This window comes from Pogoniulus pusillus, chromosome 36, assembly GCF_015220805.1.
Source record: "Pogoniulus pusillus isolate bPogPus1 chromosome 36, bPogPus1.pri, whole genome shotgun sequence".
Lineage (NCBI taxonomy): Eukaryota > Metazoa > Chordata > Aves > Piciformes > Lybiidae > Pogoniulus > Pogoniulus pusillus.
Window position 1 is genome coordinate 7,191,327 of NC_087299.1, and position 20,535 is coordinate 7,211,861.

Below are 20,535 nucleotides of genomic sequence, written 5' to 3' on the forward strand. Positions count from 1 at the left end.
CTGTGATTCTCTGACAAGTCTTTTGGGCCATTTTCCTTCCTTCCTTTTGGTTTCTGGGGAGGTTTCATTTTTGGAAAGGGAGGAGAGGTGAGGCAGGAGGTTGTACCAAAGCTGCCTTGCATGGTAAGGAGCTTTGGTTTGAGATGGGGCAGGAGGTTGTACCAAAGCTGCCTTGCATGGTAAAGAGTTTTGCTTTAATATGGGGCAGGAGGTTGTACCAAAGCTGCCTTGCATGGTAAGGAGCTTTGGTTTGAGATGGGGCAGGAGGTTGTACCAAAGCTGCCTTGCATGGTAAGGAGCTTTGGTTTGAGATGGGGCAGGAGGTTGTACCACAGCTGCCTTGCATGGTAAAGAGTTTTGCTTTAATATGGGGCAGGAGGTTGTACCAAAGCTGCCTTGCATAGTAAAGAGTTTTGCTTTAATATGGGGCAGGAGGTTGTACCAAAGCTGCCTTGCATAGTAAAGAGTTTTGCTTTAATATGGGGCAGGAGGTTGTACCAAAGCTGCCTTGCATGGTAAGGAGCTTTGGTTTGAGATGGGGCAGGAGGTTGTACCACAGCTGCCTTGCATGGTAAAGAGTTTTGCTTTAATATGGGGCAGGAGGTTGTACCAAAGCTGCCTTGCATAGTAAAGAGTTTTGCTTTAATATGGGGCAGGAGGTTGTACCAAAGCTGCCTTGCATGGTAAGGAGCTTTGGTTTGAGATGGGGCAAGAGGTTGTATCAAAGCTGCCTTGCATTTTCCCCTTTTTCCCCCAAACCCACAGCACCTGGGCTCTGCTAGTCTCCTCCCACCCCAGGTGTGTCCACTTTGCCTTGCTTGCCCACTCCCCTTTATAATTGGCCTCAGGAAAGGCAGAAGCCCTAAGCTTGCCCAACTGGGCAGAGGGACCCTCCTCCTGGCATCACCGGTGAGTGCCCATGGTGTGCACTGGGTGAATGGTGGAGGGGATCAAAGGCCGGGGGGCCTGGTGGCCCCCCGGTTTGGCAGGCTAGAGAATTGATGCTGATTCTAACATCACCTATGGGTGCTGGCTGGGCCTACTCAGGCTCAGCTCCTCTATGTTTAGCTGCTTCTTCCTGCTCACTTAGGATCACAGAATCCCAGAATGTAGAAGTTGGAAGGTTGCTCTGGTGAGGAGTGGCTGAAGGAACTGGGGTGGTTTAGTTCAGAGGGGGCTGGGAGGATACCTTATTGCCCCCTGAAAGGAGGCTGCAGTGAGGTGGGACTTCATCTCTTCTTTCAAGCATCAGGTGATAGAACAAGAGGAAATGGTCTGAAATTGTGCTGGGGGAGATTTAGGTTGCATGTTAAGCAACATATCATTGCTGCAAGAAAGAGTGAATCATAGAATCATAGAATCAAGCAGGTTGGAAGAGACCTCCAAGCTCATCCAGTCCAACCTAGCACCCAGCCCTGGCCATTCAGACAGACCATGGCACTAAGTGCCCCAGCCAGGCTTTTCTTGAAGACCCCTAGGGACAGCGCCTCCACCACCTCCCTGGGCAGCCCATTCCAATGCCAATCACTCTCTCTGTGAAGAACTTCTTCCTAACATCCAGCCTAGACCTACCCTGGCACAACTTGAGACTGTGTCGCCTTGTTCTGTTGCTGGTTGCCTAGGCCAAGTGTTGCATCCTCTGTCCATTTCCTCTGGACCTGCTCCAACAAGTTCCTGTTTGTCTTGTGCTGAGGACTTCAGAGCTGGGCACATTACTCCAAGTACTGTTTCACTGGAGCCCAGCAGAATGGTAGAATCCCCTCCCCCAACCTTCTGCTCAGGCTTCTTTTGATGGAACCCAGGATGCAATCCCCCTTCTGGGAAGGAAGGACACTGACTGCTCAATTGCAGTTTTGCATCCATCGGTGCCCCCCAGTCCTTCTCACAGCACTAGCATCAATCCTTTCACTCCACAGCCTGTATTCTATGATAGGGTTCTAGAGAAGCTCTCTGCTGGGCCCCAGAGCAGTGAATCCACCCAGAGGGCTGCAGCACACACTCACAAAGCAGTCCATCAGACTTTTAACGACCCAGTTGTTGGAACACAAGGTCTGCACCTAACAGGTGACTCCCTTGCCTGCAATTCCAAACCAATGCCTGAGCACAGTCACAACACAACAAGTGTCTCATTACAGATTGAATTTTGCCCTTCCCGGCTTTGGAAAGCTGTGAAGTTCAAGGATTGCAGAGCAACGGAGGGAGGAAGATAAATTCCTACAGGCCCCAGAAGTTTTCCATTAAAGCTGCTTTAAGGCTTCCCATGTGGTTCTAATAGACACAGCCCTGCTCAGCAGTGCCCAGCATCAATACCACCACATGAAAGCAAAGCACATATTCCAGAACTGGCCTGCAAAGTGCTGATACTGGGAAAAGACAACACCAAATAAGTTTATCTTGTTCTCTTTTTTTCCCCTCCCCTCCCTTCAATCACCCATCCTACCCATTCCCCTCTTAAACCAAAGTCACTTGGATAATGCAAACCAACTGCTGGGCTCACCCAAAGTCCGGCGCCTGGGGCTGAGCTGCTGGATGGTTCAGAGGATGAGATAAATGAGACACAAAATCCTCTGGGGCTCTTCTTTCAAGGTCTGCACAGTATTTATACACTTTCTCCACAAGGATCTCAGGCAAGAAGCCATACAAATACACCCTGAGAGCTCTTACTCAAACCATAATTCATCACACTTTCCTTCTGCAGGCTGCTTAGCAGGAACTATCACCCTCAGCCTGTAACCAAGGCACAGAGTGGAAATGTCTTGGCCACAGTCACAGAGTGGCTGGGTGGGACAGCATGTCTGCTCCCAGACCAGCTCTTCAACAGCTCTGCTCCTTCACAACACCAGGACCAGGCAGAGCACACTCACAAACAAGCATGAGGTATGAGGTCAGGCTCCAAAGGGCTCTGAGCAACTTGGGATGTCCCTGCTCATTGCAGGGCAGTTGGACTTGGCCAGAGAAGGGCCATGGAGATGATCAGAGTGCTGGAGCACCTCCTCTATGTGGACAGGCTGAGAGAAGTTCAGGGCAGATTTAGGCTTGATATTGGAAGGAAATTCTTTACAGTGAAGGTGCTGAGACACTGGCACAGGTTGAGGGTGGTGAGACACTGGCACAGGTTTCCCAGGGAGGCTGTGGAGCACAGAAGCACCCAATGTGATCAAAGATCACATTGGGTGCTTCTGTGCTTCACAACCTCCCTGGAGGTGTTTCAGGCCAGGCTGGATGAGACCCTGAGCAGCCTGATCTAGTGAAGATGTCCCTGCCCACTAAATGATCTGCAAGGTCATAGAATCATAGAATCAAGCAGGTTAGAAGAGAGCTCCAAGATCCTCCAGCCCAACCTAGCACCCAGCCCTGGCCAATCAACCAGACCATGGCACTAAGTGCACCTTCCAGGCTGTTCTGGAACAGAAAACCTAACCCAAACCAAGCTATGATTTTCTCACTAGATGACCTTTGGAGGTCCCTTCCAACCCAAACCATGCTGTGACTCTCTGACTGTGAACTGCTGTGCTCTGTGATCTCAGGTTAGACAGGCTGCCCCAAAAAGAGAACCAAATAACAAAAAGGCTGGTTGTCAATCTACAGACATGACCTGACCTGAAGCAATCGGTTTTAACCCCTTCAACAAGCTCTTACCTTCTAAAGAGGCACAAACTTCATCTTGAATTACATGATGCTTCAAAGACAGGAGAGCAAAGTAGCACAGCAACTTGCCTTTGCCTCCTGCCCTGCACAGGAAGATTGGATTCACCAGCACTCCTCAAATAAAGGCAGCTCTCCAGCAGCTGGTAATTAATTTACAGCTGGGTTACACCAACAGGTGTGCTGAGAGCATTTACTCTGTGCAAGTGATCCATTTTCTGCTCACTGGTGTGTGCAGTCTTTTGCACTCCTGCTGCACACTCACCCCAAGCCCAAACAGTACCTGGGTCCTGAAATCCACTCCTGCATCATGGGAAGCTCCTGGGAGCAGTGCAGGAAGGACAATGAAGGCAGGATCATACCTTTTTCACTTTGCATGTTAGAAGAACTCCAGAAGAATGGAAATGGACTTTTTTCCCCCCCTCCCTTTTGGAACAATGGACATCCTGCTGTGCTTTGTTCTGAAAAGGTCTATCAGAGACATCCTCTTCCAGGAAGATGCAGCAACTAGTTTAAAACTCTATAGAGGACTAAGACATGAGCTAAAAGCAGCTAAAGCTGCTCAGAACTGGAGCAGTTCTAAGAATGAGTGGAGACAAAGCCACAAATGCTAATGGAATTCACATATTGGAGCACCTTCAGGTGCTGAGGCTCAGGCTCTGCTCCACCAGAAGGTACTGAGGCATTCTCAGGCACTGAGAGTCATAGTTCTGAGCTTTGATGCTTCAGTTTGAAGCGTTCACACCTTCACCAGCATCTCAATGTCTCTGACTTTGCCCTGACCTATTTCTCTCACCTGTATAAAGCACTTTTGACTGGTTTGAATATGACAGTGTCTTGCTGAGTGAATATTTATCCTTGATAGCATCTGCAGCTCACCAGTGTGAACCTACAAGTTGCATTTGAGTAACTGTGATGGTTTGGGTGTCACTCACCCCCCCCCAGCTCTTATGAAATCACCCAGATTAGACTCAGCCAAGCTGGAGATTAAGAATGGAGCTTTTTATGTACAGCTTAGCACAATATACAAGCAGATAGTTACAGTTTATACAGTTATATACAAGTTAATAAAGTAATATAGAAGCACAACAGCCCTCCCAGAGACCTGAGTCGCCAGGAGGGGCTCCCAACCACCCTTCCACCTCCTTTCCCCCCCTCTACCTTCTCCCAGGCTTTGCCTGACATTCAAAGTGAGTTTGAAGGATCGGACAGGGGGAGTTAGAAAGCAGAAGTATTAGTTACACAGACAGCAGGTTAGGGAGAAAAGTGCAGGCAGCCAGAGACACACAGCAACTGTGCTATGTTTGTGTCCATGTCAGCAAGCCTATGAGTGAAGTAGACCATTGTTTCACAGCCTATCATTTAATTTCTCTCACTAAAACATCTCAGCTGGGTTCAAACTAGCACAGTAATGATAGAATGAGCAAGGACCTACCTCCAAATAATTCTGAACTCCAAGTTTTGTCTGATCACTGGAAGTCTCCATAACTCCACTGCAGAGAAAAAAGCAAATAGAGCAGTTAGTGATATGTGCCAAGAGCCAGGAGCTTGATCCAAAGTCCTCCACCACAGCCAGATAATTAAAGGGGGACACTCAAACTGTTTGCTACTGAGTGCCAAGGCTATTTTGACAGAACTAGCAGGGACTAAACACTTTGGTGGATGGACAGGAAAAGAGATGCAGAAGTTATTTGAAAGAAAAGAGGCTGGAAATCATCCCTAAAATGTTACTTTCTGGGCTAGCCCTGCAAGGGGAGGCTGATGGGAAGATAAGGGAGATGCAGTGAACTAGAAGAGATAAAACTACTTCAGGGTCAGCAGCTGATTGCCAGTTCCAGGTCCCTGACTTGCAAGCTGTGTGGCTACCGTGAAGGGACTGAAAGATGTGAGGATGGTTTGTGATGAGCTTCCTTCTCTACTGTGGAAGTCACAGGCGTTCACAAAAGCTGCTGGAGTGCAGAGAGATGCACCCCGAGGCTAAGCCCAACCTACCTGTAAGTGCTCTCAGCAATTTAGGTCAGTACCCGCAGTGACACAGACTGTGCTTTGCAAAAGCTCTGTGGGTTCTGGCATGTGATGGAATGATTCTGTGAAACCCTCATGAAGATAGGCACAACTCCACGTGTTGGAGCTGCCCAGTCCCTCCCACCCGCTCCTTGGCCGTCTTTGTGTAAACAAGCACAGCTACACATGTGGGATGCATAAAGCCTCATTAGCCTCCTGCAGGACTCTCTGCCCACAGATCACAGCACCTGCACCTCTCGAGCAGCACAGACACCTGAAACACTCAGAAATGGCCACACCACAGAGTGCCCAACAGACCACAGCAGGGAAAGTGTCCTCTCCCCCCAGCCTGAGACCGCAAGCTGGCTGCCTTCTCTGCCCCATGAGCTCTTCTCCCTGCCCATTTAATGCACTTCCTGCCCAAAACATAGAATGGTTCAGAAGCAGGCAGGGTTGGAGGGGACCACAAGGAGCAGGCAGTTCCAACCTCCCTGCCATGCCCAGGGACACCCTACCCTAGAGCAGGCTGCACACAGCCTCAGCCAGCCTGGCCTCAAACACCTCCAGCCATGGGGCCTCAACCACCTCCCTGGGCAACCCACCCCAGCCTCTCACCACTCTCCTGCTCAACAACTTCCTCCTCACCTCCAGCCTCACTCTCCCCACCTCCAGCTTTGCTCCATTCCCCCCACTCCTGGCACTCCCTGAGTGCCCAAAAAGTCCCTCCCCAGCTTTTTTTTAGCCCACTTCAGATCCTGGCAGGCCACAAGAAGGTCACCTGGGAGCCTCCTCTGCTCCAGCCTGCACAGCCCCAACTCTTTCAGTCTGTGCTCACAGCAGAGCTGCTGCAACCTCTGAGCATCCTCCTGGCCCTGCTCTGGACACTCTCCAGCATCTCCACAGCCCTCTTGTCCCAGGGGCTCCAGAGCTGGATGCAGTACTCCAGGTGGGGTCTCAGCAGAGCAGAGGAGAGGGAGAGAATCCCCTCCCTGGCCCTGCTGGCCACACTGCTGCTGCTGCAGCCCAGGCTCTGCTTGGCTTTCTGGGCTGCAGGTGCACACTGCTGGCTCCTGCTGAGCTTCTCCTCCACCAGCACCCCCAAGTCCCTCTGCCCAGGGCTGCTCTCCAGCCTGGCACTGCCCAGCCTGGATTGGTGCTTGGCATTGCCTCACCCCAGCTGCAGGACCTTGCACATGGTCTTGTTGAACCTCCTGAAGTTGGCTGTCCCGGTCCAGTCGGCAGTGACCTCCCAGATCACCTGGTTCCCAGCCGCGGCACCGGCAGGACCCTGCCACCCTCCGCTCGCCAGCACTCGCAGGGCACAGCAGCCAGCGGAGCCAGCTCCGCCTCGCCTCCTCCGCAGGGGATTCAGCCCCCGCCGAACACTCCGCACCCCCCGGGCACCTCCTGGTCTCTCTCGCATCCCCTCCCGTGGAGAACCCCCTGCAGGGCTGCAGCAGCCCCCGCTGCGCTCGCAGGACACCTACCTATACTTCGTGCCCCAGTACTGAAAGAACACCAGGTACCGGCTGCGGGCAGGGAGCATCTCCGCTGCCCGGGGCCTGCGGCACAGCCTCTGCACTCGGCTCGGCTCAGCGCTGCGGGCGCCCCGGCCGCGGAGAGGGGAGGAGGACCGGCGGAGCCCCGGCGCGGACCGAGAGGCGTCCCCGCCGCTGGGCACGGTGCGGGGCCAGCCTGGCCGCCCGCCCCCTCGCTTCCCCCGCCCGGCCCCGCTGCTTCCGCCGCCGCCGCCGCCGCCGCCGCCGCCGCGCTGGGTGCGCCCTGCGAGCGCCGCGGCCTGGCTCCGGCCGGGGGCTGGCCCGGGACGTGCCGGGGCGGGGAGCCGACGGCTGGGACGACCGTGTCGGGTCGCAGCTCCGGGCTGGCCGGGGCCTGGCTGCGTTCCCCGGCAAGGCCTCCGGGCTGCGGGGGAGGCGAAGGGCAGCTCAGTGCGGGGCTCCTGGGCTGCTGCCGGCAGGCTCGGGCACAGGCGGCTTGGCTGCCCGGTTTGTGCGCCTCGGTGCTGCTGTCCCCGGGGCACCTCATCCTCTGGAGGGAAGCCGAGTGACTGCAGGTGACCCAGGTGATGGTGAGGGAACAAACTCCTCTCGAGCCTGTGCTTCGTCACCTTCAGCTCTCGGCAGCTCCCTGCAAGGAGGCTGCAGCGAGGTGGGTGCTGAAAGGAGGCTGCAGCGAGGTGGGTGCTGAAAGGAGGCTGCAGCGAGGTGGGTGCTGAAAGGAGGCTGCAGCGAGGTGGGTGCTGAATGGAGGCTGCAGTGAGGTGGGTGCTGAAAGGAGGCTGCAGCGAGGTGGGTGCTGAAAGGAGGCTGCAGTGAGGTGGGTGCTGAAAGGAGGCTGCAGCGAGGTGGGTGCTGAAAGGAGGCTGCAGTGAGGTGGGTGCTGAAAGGAGGCTGCAGCGAGGTGGGTGCTGGTCTCTTCTCCCTAACAGCAAGTGGCAAGATGAGAGGGAACAGCCTCAAGTTGCACCAGGGCAGGTTTAGGTTGGGTACTAGAAGAAATTTCTTCGTCGAAGGGATTCCTAAACTCTGGAACAAGGTCCCCAGGGAGGTGGCTGAATCGCCACCCCTGGAGGTGTTTAGAAGAGGCAGAGATGAGGTGTTGAGGGATATGGTTTGGCACCGTTAGAGAAGGGTTGAACTTGGTGATCTTTAAGGTCTTTTCCAACCTTTTACTGCAGGGAGCCTTCTCCTGGCAAGTGGCTTTGTCTGCCTTTCCATTTGCCATTAGAAACCACTGGAGCTGGACTTACTGGGTTTGCTTGTCCATTGCAGAAGGAAATAGACTCCTTCCTCTGCTCCTACCACAGTCACCTCCTGAAGTCAGATAATCAGGTCAAAATCACAACTCAGAATGCCAGAGCAGGAATGCTAACTCCTACAGAAAAGAAAAAACAACCTAAAATGCAAAGGTTTAGGGAACCAGAGGTGTAAGAAAAGGGGAAAGGTTTAGGGAACCAGAGGTGTGAGAAAAGGGAAAAGGTTTGGGGAACCAGAGGTGTACAGAAAAGGGGAAAGGTTTAGGGAACCAGAGGTGTAAGAAAAAGGGAAAGGTTTATGGAATCAGAGGTGTACAGAAAAGGGAAAAGGTTTAGGAAACCAGAGGTTTACAAACTGAGACCCAGGACGTGGAACTTGGAACTCTTCTGTGTTTGAGTTAATTCTGAGCGTGGGTTTGTTGACTTAAAGGCTCTGATGTTCCCAACCTGCAGTGAACCTACCCAGCGTGAAACTGCTCCTGACTGTGCCAACAGCTGTGGCAAAGCCCCCATAAAAACCAGCACAGGCATCTCAGGCAAGCCTGAATTCATCGATTTCAGCTTGCCCATGAAAGGATGTGTGCAGGCTACCGCTTGCTGAGGGTAAATGACAGCTACAGGGACAGAAATAGTCTAAAATAATGATAATCAACAAAGGCTGCAGATGTTCCTCCTGGCTGTGTTCTGCATTTTTAAAAGTCTTTATTCACAATCTTTCTGAAATACTGAACTGCAATGTCTGTATGCACAATGGACAGCTTAAAACCAGTGTAAACAACCGCCCAACTCATTAGCGAACCAGGGGGAGCAAGAGAAAAGATCCCTGGCCCCCCTCACCCAGATCTGTGATCTGTTTTGAATGGAAAAATCCAACGGGCTTTCAACTCACACAGTGGCATCCAGACTCTATTATAATGAAAGTGATGAATCTCTGCTTTAAAGAGGATGGTAATTTCTAATCCCTGAGCTTGTGCACACACACACACACACGCACGCAACGCTGGCAGAAACATCCCCCAGGCTTCTGTCCGCACTGGGAGAACCAAAGGGAATAATAATGGCAGTGATTTGACCTCTCTGAAACCACATAAAACAGAGGCCACAAGAGGTCAGTTTGCCCCTTCTAGACAGAAGTGATCAGCAGGGCTCATTCCTTTTCATGCCACCCTCAAAATGCTCCAGCACTTGGGCACTGTGTTAAGGAAGTCAGAATTTGCTTGCACAAAGATGCTCCTGACTAGGTGGTTCGACTAGATGGGCTTCAGAGGTTTCAGAGGTGGGTTTAGGTTGGAAAGGATCTTAGAGGTCATTCAGATCCAACCCTGCTGCCAGGGGCAGGGACACCTCCCACCAGCTCAGGTTGCTCAAGGCCTCATCCAACCTAGCCCTGAACACCTCCAGAGAAAGAGCATCCCCAGCCTCCCTGGGCAACCTGTGCCAGTGTCTCACCACTCTCACTGTAAAAAACTCCTTCCTGACATCTAGTTTAAATCTCCCTTCTGCCAGCTTAAACCAAAAAGCTACACCTGGCTTAGGAGATTCAGCTAGGTGGCTTGGACCAGATGGTCTTCAGAGGTTTCATACATTCATGGAAGGGTTTAGGTTGGAAAGGGTCTTAGAGATCACCCAGATCCAAACCTGCTGCCATGGGCAGGGACACTTCCCACCAGCTCAGGTTGCTCAAGGTCTCATTCAACCTGGCCCTGAACACCTCCAGGGAAGGGGCATCCCCAGCCTCCCTGGGCAACCTGTGCCAGTGTCTCCCCACCCTCACTCTTAAGAATTTCCTGTGTGATTCAGTCTAGGTGATCCTCCTCTAGCAGAGAGGTTGGACTAGACAGTCCTCAGAGGTCACTTCCAACACCTATCATTCTGTGATTCTGTGGCTGACAAGTCAAACAGGTCTGGGGACTCGGAGGTGAAACAGGAGTGTCTAGAGGTCAATTTAGCTGCACAGAAGTTGCATCAAACATCTTACTTCATCACAGAATCACAGAACCATCCAGGTTGGCAAAGCCCCTCAGGAGCACCAAGTCCAACCTAGAACCCTACTCTACATGATTCACCTTAAACCATAGCCCTAAGCACCACATCCAAACCACCCTGAAACATATCAGGGGTGGGTGACTCTCATCTCAGAATCTCAGAGTATCTTTGGTTGGAAGAGACCTTCAGTGTGACCTAGTCCAACCTTCAACCCACCACTGCAAGGTCTCAATTCACTGTGGTTCTGTCCACACTGAGTGGTGTTTTGTCGTGGATGCAGACGCCCCTGGTGCAAGTGTTCTTCTGACTTGGTTTTAGTTTAGATCCCCATTACACAGGGCACATTTTGAAACGTGGAGATCACAGAATCATAGAATCAAGCAGGTTGGAAGAGACCTCCAAGCTCATCCAGTCCAACCTATCGCCCAGCCCTGTCCAGGCAACCAGATTGGAAGAGACCTCTAAGCTCATCCAGTCCAACCTAGCACAAAGCCCTGTCCAATCAGCTGGGTTGGAGGAGACCTCCAAGCTCATCCAGTCCAACCTAGCACACAGCTCTGTCCAATCAGCTGGGTTGGAGGAGACCTCCAAGCTCATCCAGTCCAACCTATCGCCCAGCCCTGTCCAATCAACCAGACTGGAAGAGACCTCCAAGCTCATCCAGTCCAACCTAGTGCCCAGCCCTATCCAATCAACCAGACCATGGCACTAAGTGCCCCATCCAGCCTGTTCTTGCACACCTCCAGGGATGACCACTCCACCACCTCCCTGAGCAGCCCATTCCAAAGGCCAATCTCTCTGGAGATTCAGACTTCAGGCTCTTCTCTCAGTCTTAGATGAGGCTCAGGCTTCTGCTCTTCCCTCTTCGATGGGTGGGGAGGATCAGAGCTAAGCCCACCGTAACGAACCTCATTTCTCCACGCCACATCAGCACTGCCACGTCCTGCAGCCAGCCGTGCTCCGCTCAGCCAGCCCCACGGGCCCAGATGTCTTCTTTCCTCGGGTGATTACACCGGGCTGGAGGAGTTCCTGCAGATTTCCTGCCTGGCTGATGGCAGCAGCAAATCCACTGTGTACAGAAAATTAAAACCTAGATTAAGCAGTAACAGGATTGATGCCAATCCTTTTGACACTGCCGGGATGGAATCCCCACGGTGCATCCTGGGCAGTTTGCCTTGGGTTTGGTGGTTTTTTGGGTTCGGTGGGTTGGTGGTTTTTTTTTTTCCTTCCAGCAGTGCACACAGCTTGGTGTCAGCCCTGCCTGTAAATAACTGCCTGCACCTCCAGCTAATTGCTCAACCACACAGCAGGAGGCTGAGTTGGCATGGGAGGCGGTGGCCGCTGTCACAGCCCAGCTTTGAGCGGTGCCTTCTGAGGAGCCATCTGATGGGATCACACAATGGGAGGGGTTGGAAGAGACCTCTGGAGATCATCTAGGCCAATCCCCCGGCCACAGCAGGCTCACCAAGAGTAAACCACACAGGAACACATCCAGACAGGTTGTTGGATGCCTCCAGAAACGGAGCCATAACCTCTCTGGGCAGCCTGGTCCAGTGCTCTGCCACCCTCCAAGGGAAGGGTTTTTTCCCCTTACATTTACATGGACCCTGCTGGTTTGTGTCCATTCTCCCTCATCCCGTCCCTGGACACCGCTGCAGAGTCCAGCCCCGTCCTGCTGACACTCAGGCTGTAGCTATTGATCAGCGCTGGTCAGATCCCCTCTCAGCCTGCTCCTTTCCAGGCTCAAGAGCCCCACGGCCCCCGGGCCTGCCCGCACAAGGCAGTTCTTCAGGCCCCTCAGCATCTCAGCGTCTCTCGTCTCACCTACAACAGGAGCAAGCCCGGCGGGCAGGAAGGAAGCCGCCTCTGCCAGCCCACCGGAGCTGTGCGAGGGCACCGACCCCTCCGCCGTCACTGCCCGCTTGCTCGGCGACAGCCCGGCACGGCCGGCCCGGGGTTCCGAGCGCTCCGCGGCCCTGCCCTCCGCCCCTTCAGCCCGAGGGCGGCCCCGCTTCTGGGCCCGAGCCAGCGCGGCCCTTCGCGCCGCGGGGCGGCGGCGTTCGGCTGCTCTCGGCTGCTCTCGGAGGGCGGCGGCGGGCGGCGTTCGGCTGCTCTCGGAGGGCGGCGGCGGGCGGCGTTCGGCTGCTCTCGGAGGGCGGCGGCGGGCGGCGTTTGGCTGCTCTCGGAGGGCGGCGGCGGGCGGCGTTCGGCTGCTCGCAGGGGGCGGCGGCGGGCGGCGTTCGGCTGCTCGCAGGGGGCGGCGGCGGGCGCTGATCCCCGCCGCGGCGGCGGGCGTGTGTGCGGCGGGCGTGTGTGCGGCGGGCGCGGGGGGCGGGCGCTCGGCCGCGCGTCCTTGGCTGCCGCCGGGCGATGCGATTCCTCCGCTGATCCGCCGCGGGCTCAACCGGCAGGATGACGGTGGAGTTCGAGGAGTGCATCAAGGACTCGCCCCGGTTCCGGTAAGCACCTCGCCGCTCTTGCTCCGACCCCCCTCGCCGTATCCCACCTCGCCACCCCAAGAGGGGACTCCGCACCGCTTAATCGCTTTAGGCGGCGGGGGGCCGCGGTAAGCCGTCAGGAAGCGGGGGGGTGGGAGGGAGGACGACACACACACACGACACACGCGACATAGAATGGGCCCTACCGGCTGCACCGGTAGGTGAAGGGCCGGGGATACCGGGGAGCCGACCCTGGCGACACCTCGACCTCGCCACTCGCCTCGGGTGGGTGCCCGGGCAGCCGACAGGCTGCAGGCGTTGCCCTCTCCGGTACCGCATCCTGCCCTTTGCCGGTTGCTGCGCTCGGTTCGGACGCTTTGCAGATGCATGATCGCTAATGGCAGCAGCCGGCGGCCGGCGCTGGAGCCCGTCGGTAGTGGGTGAACTGGGCTCTCGCCCCGTGGGCATCAGCTGGACCCTGCTGGTTCCGAGTGCCCGAGGTGCAGCGCTAAGGAGCCGGGGCCGTCTCGGTGCAGGCACATTCCCGGCTCTCAGAGGAGGCTGGGGTTTTTTTCTTCCTTCTATTTTTTTCCCTTTAGCGGTCTTAAAGGAATCTGGGCTATGACAACAAAGGCTCGGGCTTGGCTGTGCTGCACTGAGAGCAGAAATGCCCAGGGCTGGAGAGAAGCCTCCATGCTCCGCTCCAGATGCTCCATTGTGCCAGCAGCATCCTGGCTAGGTGTGGGGATGGGCTGGGATGATGTCCTGATGCTCCAGAGGGAAGAGCAGAGCTTCCATAGCTAACAATCCCCTGCTGTGCTGGATGAGGACAGAGGGAAGGAAAGACAATAGCCTGCAGAAGCAAGTTGCTTGGCTGTGTGTGCAGGGGAAGGAGCTAGAAGGGGTCTTTCCTTTCCTGCAGACGTTTCTCGTTGCTCCTCCTGCAAACCTTTGTGTCCCTCGTCACACAGAGCAGTCTGCCTTTTCCTTTAAGTGCATGTAAAAATAATTTGCTGGAATGCAAGATTGACAGGCAAGGCTGCAGCCGTCTGAGCTGTGGCTGCTCCCGACGGCTGTGTGTCCTTTGGTGCAGGTAGCCGTGCGGGTGTGCGCTGCCCTAGGTGGCACCGGCAGCTCTGTGCCCGCGCACCTCCTTTATCCCTCCAGGAGGGAATGTGGGGGGCTGTGGAAGGACGCTTCCTCCACGCGTTTTAGCTTGAGCTGCACCGTAAGGTCCTGCTGGCTGCCGGTCCCCAAAGTGTGATGGGCAGCGTCATGTGAGGCAACAGGCTGGGGCTGATTCCTGTGCCTGGCTGGGGCTGGAATCAGGCGAGTTTGGCGTCAGGAGAAAGTTAGGACTCGTGGGCAGGTTTGTGGAAGGTCTGAAGCTCCTTCTTTAAACCTCGGCTCAAGTAGCATCAGTTCAAATTTATCCCCTCCTTGGAGTGACCTCATTGCTGTCTACAACTACATGAAGGAAGGTTGTAGCCAGGTGGGGTTGGTCTCTTCTGCCAGGCAAGCAGCAACAGAACAAGGGGACACAGCCTCAAGCTGTGCCAGGGGAGGTCTAGGCTGGATGTTGTTAGGAAGTTGTTGTCAGAGAGAGTGATTGGCATTGGAATGGGCTGCCCAGGGAGGTGGTGGAGTCGCTGTGCCTGGAGGTGTTCAAGACAAGCCTGGATGAGGCACTTGGTGCCATGGTCTGGTTGACTGGATAGGGCTGGGTGCTAGGTTGGACTGGCTGAGCTTGGAGGTCTCTTCCAACCTGGTTGATTCTATGATTCTAAGTGCTCAGTGCATCCTCCCAGAGCAGTGACTTCACTGCCCAGATGTCTCATTCCACATGGCAGTGACCATTTTCCTGCTGACGTCAAGATTGATTGATATGTTTATTTATTTATTTTGCCTTTGCTCTCTCTCTCTGTGTGTGGGCTTCAGGCCAAGTTTCTTAGTATGCAGGCAGCATCACTCTGCTCTGTCTGCTCCATCCATAAAAACAAAACAGCTCTCAGAGCACTGTGTTGGACCTTTATCAAAAGCCAGTTATTTAAGCGTGGAATTATGAACTATTTCCCAAAGGGCCAGACACAGCCTGCCTGTTACAGGGAGAACATAAGGTTAGACCAGAGGAACCACAGGCTGGGGGGAGAGTGGCTGGAGAGCAGCCAGGCAGAGAGGGAGCTGGGGGTGCTGGGAGAGAGGAGCTGAAGATGAGGCAGCAGTGCCCAGGTGGGCAGCAGAGCCAATGGCATCCTGGGCTGGCTCAGGAGCAGTGTGGGCAGCAGGACAAGGGAGGTTCTTCTGCCCCTGTGCTCAGCACTGCTCAGGCCACACCTGGAGTGCTGTGTCCACTTCTGGACTCCTGAATTGAAGAGAGCTGTTGAGGTGCTGGAAGGTGTTGAGAGAAGGGCAGCAAGGCTGTGGAGGGGTCTGGAGCACAGCCCTGTGAGGAGAGGCTGAGGGAGCTGGGGGGGTGCAGCCTGCAGCAGAGGAGGCTGAGGGCAGAGCTCATTGCTGTCTACCTGAAGGGAGGCTGTAGCCAGGTGGAGAGACCTCCAGGCTCATCCAGCCCAACCTAGCACCCAGCCCTGTCCAATCCACCAGACCATGGCACTAAGTGCCCCAGCCAGGCTTGGCTTCAACACCTCCAGGCACAGCCACTCCACCACCTCCCTGGGCAGCCCATTCCAATGCCAATCACTCTCTCTGACAACAACTTCCTAACAACATCCAGCCTCAACCTGCCCTGCCATAACTTGAGGCTGCATCCCCTTGTTCTGTTGCTGGCTGCCTGGCAGCAGACCCCAACCCCATCTGGCTACAACCTCCCTTTAGTAGTTGTAGACAGCAATGAGCTCTGCCCTGAGCCTCCTCTTTTCCAGGCTATAGGCAAAGTCATTTTCCATAGAAGATATCTATGGAAGAGGCCAACATTTAATGCAGCTTTGCCATACCAGTCCCTTAGCTAGGACTCAGCATCCTTTTCCTACTGGCACCCACTGCTGCACAGAGCCAGTTGGTACTTCTCAGGGAAAGGCTGTGCCATGGTCTACAGTTGGCTTATTCTCCTCTTCAGCCAGCCTCTGAGAGAATCAAATTGTTTGCTGTGTGTTGTACAACAAAAATAACCCTCCACCAATATTCCACAGGAATAAGGAAACACAAACATCCTCTAATAAGGCTCCCAAAGCAGTCTGCTTTAGCAAGCAAAGCCAGTGAGCTGTCAGAACAGTCCAAATGAGTGCTCAGTGTGCACTCAAACCATCACTGCTTCCTGCTCTATAGGGGCTGGTTGCTGTAAAGAAAGCTTTTAGAAGGGGGAAGTTAGGACTCGTGGGCAGGTTTGTGGAAGGTCTGAAGCTTCTTCTTTAAACCTTGGCTTAATTAGCATCAGTTCAAATTTAACCCCTCCTTGGAGTGACCTCATTGCTGTCTGCAGCTACCTAAATGAAGGTTGTAGCCAGATGGGGTTGGGCTCTGCTGCCAGGCACCCAGCACCAGAACAAGGGGACACAGTCTCAAGTTGTGCCAGGGCAGGTCTAGGCTGGCTGTTAGGAGGAAGTTGTTGTCAGAGAGAGTGATTGGCATTGGAATGGGCTGCCCAGGGAGGTGGTGGAGTGGCTGTGCCTGGAGGTGTTGCATCCAAGCCTGGCTGGGGCACTTAGTGCCATGGTCTGGTTGGTTGGGTAGGGCTGGGTGCTAGGTTGGTATAGAATCACAGTATCATAGAATCACAGAATCATGGAATCATAGAGTCACAGAATCACAGATTCATAGAATCAGAGAGTCATGGAATCATAGAATCAGAGTCAGAGAGTCATAGAATCAGGGAGTCATAGAACCATAGAATCACAGAGTCATAGAATCAGGGAGTCATAGAATCACAGAATCATAGGATTACAGAATCCTGTCATCAGCATCACAGAACCATGGGATCACAGGATCAGAGAGTCATAGAATCATGGAACCAGAATCATGGAACCAGAGAATTACAGAATCACAGAAACACAGAATCATAGAATCATGGAATCAGAGAATCACAAAATAATAGAATCACAGAATCATGGAACCACAGAATCAGAGAGTCAGAGAGTCATGGAACCAGCATCACAGAGTCATTGAATCACAGAATTAAAGAATCATTGAACCACAGAATTATAGAATCATTGAACCACAGAATTATAGAATCATTGAACCACAGAATTACAGAATCAGAGAATGATGGAGCTATAGGATTACAGAATCACAGAAGCATGGGTTCACAGAACCACAGAATCATGGAGTGACAGAATGGTTAGGATTGGAAGGAGACCTTCAAGATCATCCAGTTCCACCCCCCCTGCCCTAGGCAGGGACACTTTCCACTAGACCAGGTTGCTCGAAGCCCCATGCAGCTTGGTTTGGAACACTCCCAGAGATGGAATTCATATTTCACCTAAATGGAATCTCAAAAAAAACCCCAAAAACAACAAACCCAAACCCATCCCAAACCAACTTTGCCCCAAAAGCCCAGAAGAAATGGGGAAAGATCTTTGGCTGAGTAGATAAGCCTGAGTGCTGTCAGGCATCTTGCAGAGACGTGTATGTTCCATTGCAGTAAACAAGTATAATTACCTTGCAAGACCAGTTCTGGCACATCTGAATGCAACCCCAACAGATATTGTGGCTTTGATCCACAGAGCCTCCTGTTTGACTAGCAGTAGCCTGGGAAATCTAGGAACATGTGTCTGACCTCTTCCACTCGTGGAAGGCAGGGGTCTGGGGTCATGAACAGAAGAGTTCATTCCTGTCCTTATCTGTGCAGGAGGTGGCCTCAAGTTGCACTATAGGAGGTTTAGGTTGGATATTAGAGAGTGGTTTTGTTTTGTTTTACCTTCAAGAGTGATCAGGGATTGGAACAGGCTGCCCAGGGAGGTGGTGGAGTCCCCACTCCTGAGGGTGTTCAGGAAACAAGTCAATGTGGCACTTTGGAACGTGGTCTAGTGGTGGTGGTGGTTGGAAGGTTGGACTTACAGAATCACAGAATCAGGCAGGGTTGGAAGAGACCACAGGAATCATTCAGTTCTACCCCCCCCTGCTATGGGCAGGGACACTTCACACTAGATCAGGCTGGCCACAGCCTCCTCCAGCCTGGCCTTAAACACCTCCAGGGATGAGGCTTCCACCACCTCCCTGGGCAACCCCTTCCAGGCTCTCCCCACCCTCCTGCTGAACAACTTCTTCCTAACATCCAGTGTGAATCTCCCCATTTCCATCTTTGTTCCATTCCTCCCAGTCCTATCACCACCTCACAGCCTAAAAAGTCCCTCCCCAGCTTTCTTGTAGCCCCCTTCAGTTACTGCAAGGCCACAATAAGGTCACCTGGGAGCCTCCTCCTCTCCTGGCCCCAACTCCCTCAGTCTCTCAGAGCTCTTTTCCAGCCTTGCTGATTCTATGCTCAGTAAGCATCAGTGCTAGATGAGTAAATCCATCTTTTCCTTGCAAAATAGAAGTCCTCAGGAATAGAGACATCTCCCCAGGCACACCCCCTGTGTTTCTCCCTCTTTGTTCAGGGAGTACTGCTAAGGATAGGAACATCAGCACTCCTTCTGGGTGTCACTGCACTCTAGGAACAGCCAGGAGGACAAAGAAAAGGTAGGAACAAGTTGCAGAGGTTGGACCTGGCTGTAGCATTCTGTTGGTGACAGAAACCCCCAAATGCTCTGTGGTCATTCCCACGAGGGAGGGATGTAAGTGGTTATTTCCTCAACGTCCATCTCCATTGTAGTCGTTGTTGCTATTAATTAACCTTATTAATCAGACTCATCATGAGGTCAGTGTTACCCACTGCAAAATGAGCTGTGTGTCAATGGGATGAGCCAGAAGGTGCTGAGCTCTGACTGTAGCACAGTGATTCAGATGCTGGAATCTGCTCAGGAGGAGCTTTTAGAGCCACCACGACCTGAGGACACAGACAGCTAACAGCATCCCTCCATATACATCCCACCAAAGGACCCTCAGTGCAGCCTGGCAGCTAAAGGAGACCTACAATTGAGGCATAGGCTACACAAGACCCTGAGGGGTGCCAGGCTTCACCTCCCTCATGCCTTGCAGCCTCTTGGCTGGTTGGAACAGAGGAGCTGCACAGCACTGTCATCAGGCAGTGACCCAGGGACATGGGCAGGGACATTCTACAGCGTGCAGTGCTGTCTGCAGGGTATTGTGGCTCTCCTTAGGCAGAGAAAAAGAAAGCAACAAACCAAAGGCAGGCATGTAATTGTAGCTGCATGAGAGATGCAAGAAGAGAGAGCTGTCATTTGCCAGAGGAAAAGGAAAGTGGAAAAACAAGTACCCTTAGAAAATCTCTTCTGAACCCTTCCTAGGGTGTTTCAAACAGCATGGGAATAATTAACCCCCTCCGTCAAACTTGCAGAGTCTGATAACAGGTTGAATTAGATGAGTTTAAAGCCAGCATAACCAGTTTTGAATGCATCCACACTGTGAGAACCTGTGCTAGTGAAGTGCAGAAGAGGAGGTGGGGGGGGGGGGGGGAGCAAAAATAAACCCCAACTTCAGTGGCTTCAAGTGTGGGTTTGTGTCAAACTGACAGGCACAGTTTGAGGTCAGCCAAACTTATTAGCTGGAGTCACTTGAAAGCAAATTGAAATTAGAGCCAGGATGGTCAAGGGAAGGATCTTCATCTGTTTCATGGAATCAGTTTAACAAGAACAAAAAAGAGCCAAGAAGGGCACATGCATGGGTTGGAAATTGGGTGCTGTTACACAAGGCTGCTTGTGTAAGCGAGCTCCCCGATCCTGGTGCGCTGGCATGACGATACGCCTACGTGGGGAGCTTCTCTTCCAATCAGGCTGATGAGTAGCATTGCCATTACTTGCTGGTTTAGTTACATGAGAGGGAAGAGATTAGCACAGGAGCAGCATGATATTATCTCTTATCAATCATAATACCTGCCTTGATCTCTTCGTTCTGTGAGCTCTTCGGCGTTGCGCTTCTGGAGGCGGCGAGTCTGGAGGGGGGAAGTGGGAGAAGTCAAAGCAAAGATGTCAGCACATAGTTAGCTCCTCTCAGTCCCAGCCTTGAGGTGCTCTCCCAGTGGCAGCAGTCAGTGGCCTTTCAGTATCTTTAGGGGGCCTACAAGAAAGCTGGGAAGGGACTTTTTAGGCTATCAGGGACTGGGGGAATGGAACAAAGCTGGAAATAGGAAGATTCAGACTGGATGTGAAGAAGAAGTTGTTGAGCATGAGAGCGGTGAGAGCCTGGAAGGAGTTGCCCAGGGAGGTGGTGGAAGCTTCATCCCTGGAGGTGTTTAAGGCCAGGCTGGATGAGGCTCTGGCCAGCTTGATCTAGTGTGAGGTGTCCCTGGCCATGGCATGGGGGTTGGAACTGGCTGCTCCTTGTGGCTCCTTGCAGCCCTGCCTGATTCTATGATTCTATGAATCCACCCTGCACAGCCAGCCCCTAAATCATCAGCCTGGTGTCTTCTGCATGGAGTGAGGCTTTGTCTCCTCCCCTGGCTTCCAGCCTCCTTTTTTCAGCATCACTTTAAAGTCAACCCAAGTCAGGAAAGACAGACCCAAATCTGCCCTTTACTGCTGTTGTACTGAGGCATGGTTTATGGTGGGCTCCATCCCTAATCTTATCAGCTTGGCTGCTCCCCTCACATATGTATTTGAGGCAGTTGGTACT

At 53.3% G+C, this 20,535-nt stretch overlaps 2 protein-coding genes and 1 long non-coding RNA gene across 5 annotated transcripts in view; 2 read left to right on the forward strand and 1 right to left on the reverse strand.

The window, feature by feature from the left end:
• PUSL1 (pseudouridine synthase like 1) overlaps positions 1 to 7,277 on the reverse strand; it is a 31,417-nt gene extending 24,140 nt beyond the window's left edge. For 2 of the 3 annotated variants that reach the window (XM_064172001.1, XM_064171999.1), the window contains exons 1-2: positions 7,137 to 7,277; positions 5,081 to 5,138 (exon numbers count right to left, since the gene is read on the reverse strand). In XM_064172001.1, coding sequence (XP_064028071.1) covers positions 5,081 to 5,138; positions 7,137 to 7,195 — 117 coding nt within the window. In that variant the 5' untranslated portion in view covers positions 7,196 to 7,277. Of the gene's footprint in view, positions 1 to 5,080; positions 5,139 to 5,637; positions 5,730 to 7,136 lie in introns of those variants that run through there. The other variant, XM_064172000.1, reaches the window with a different exon arrangement.
• LOC135190551 (uncharacterized) lies at positions 876 to 2,234 on the forward strand. Its single transcript, XR_010308562.1, has 2 exons — positions 876 to 909; positions 2,136 to 2,234. It is a non-coding gene; the product is annotated as an uncharacterized LOC135190551 (long non-coding RNA).
• Positions 7,278 to 12,721: 5,444 nt separating the features above from the next.
• ACAP3 (ArfGAP with coiled-coil, ankyrin repeat and PH domains 3) overlaps positions 12,722 to 20,535 on the forward strand; it is a 109,262-nt gene continuing 101,448 nt past the window's right edge. The window contains exon 1 of the mRNA XM_064171703.1: positions 12,722 to 12,870. Within this exon, the coding sequence (XP_064027773.1) occupies positions 12,824 to 12,870 (47 nt within the window). The 5' untranslated portion in view covers positions 12,722 to 12,823. The remainder of the gene's footprint in view (positions 12,871 to 20,535) is intronic.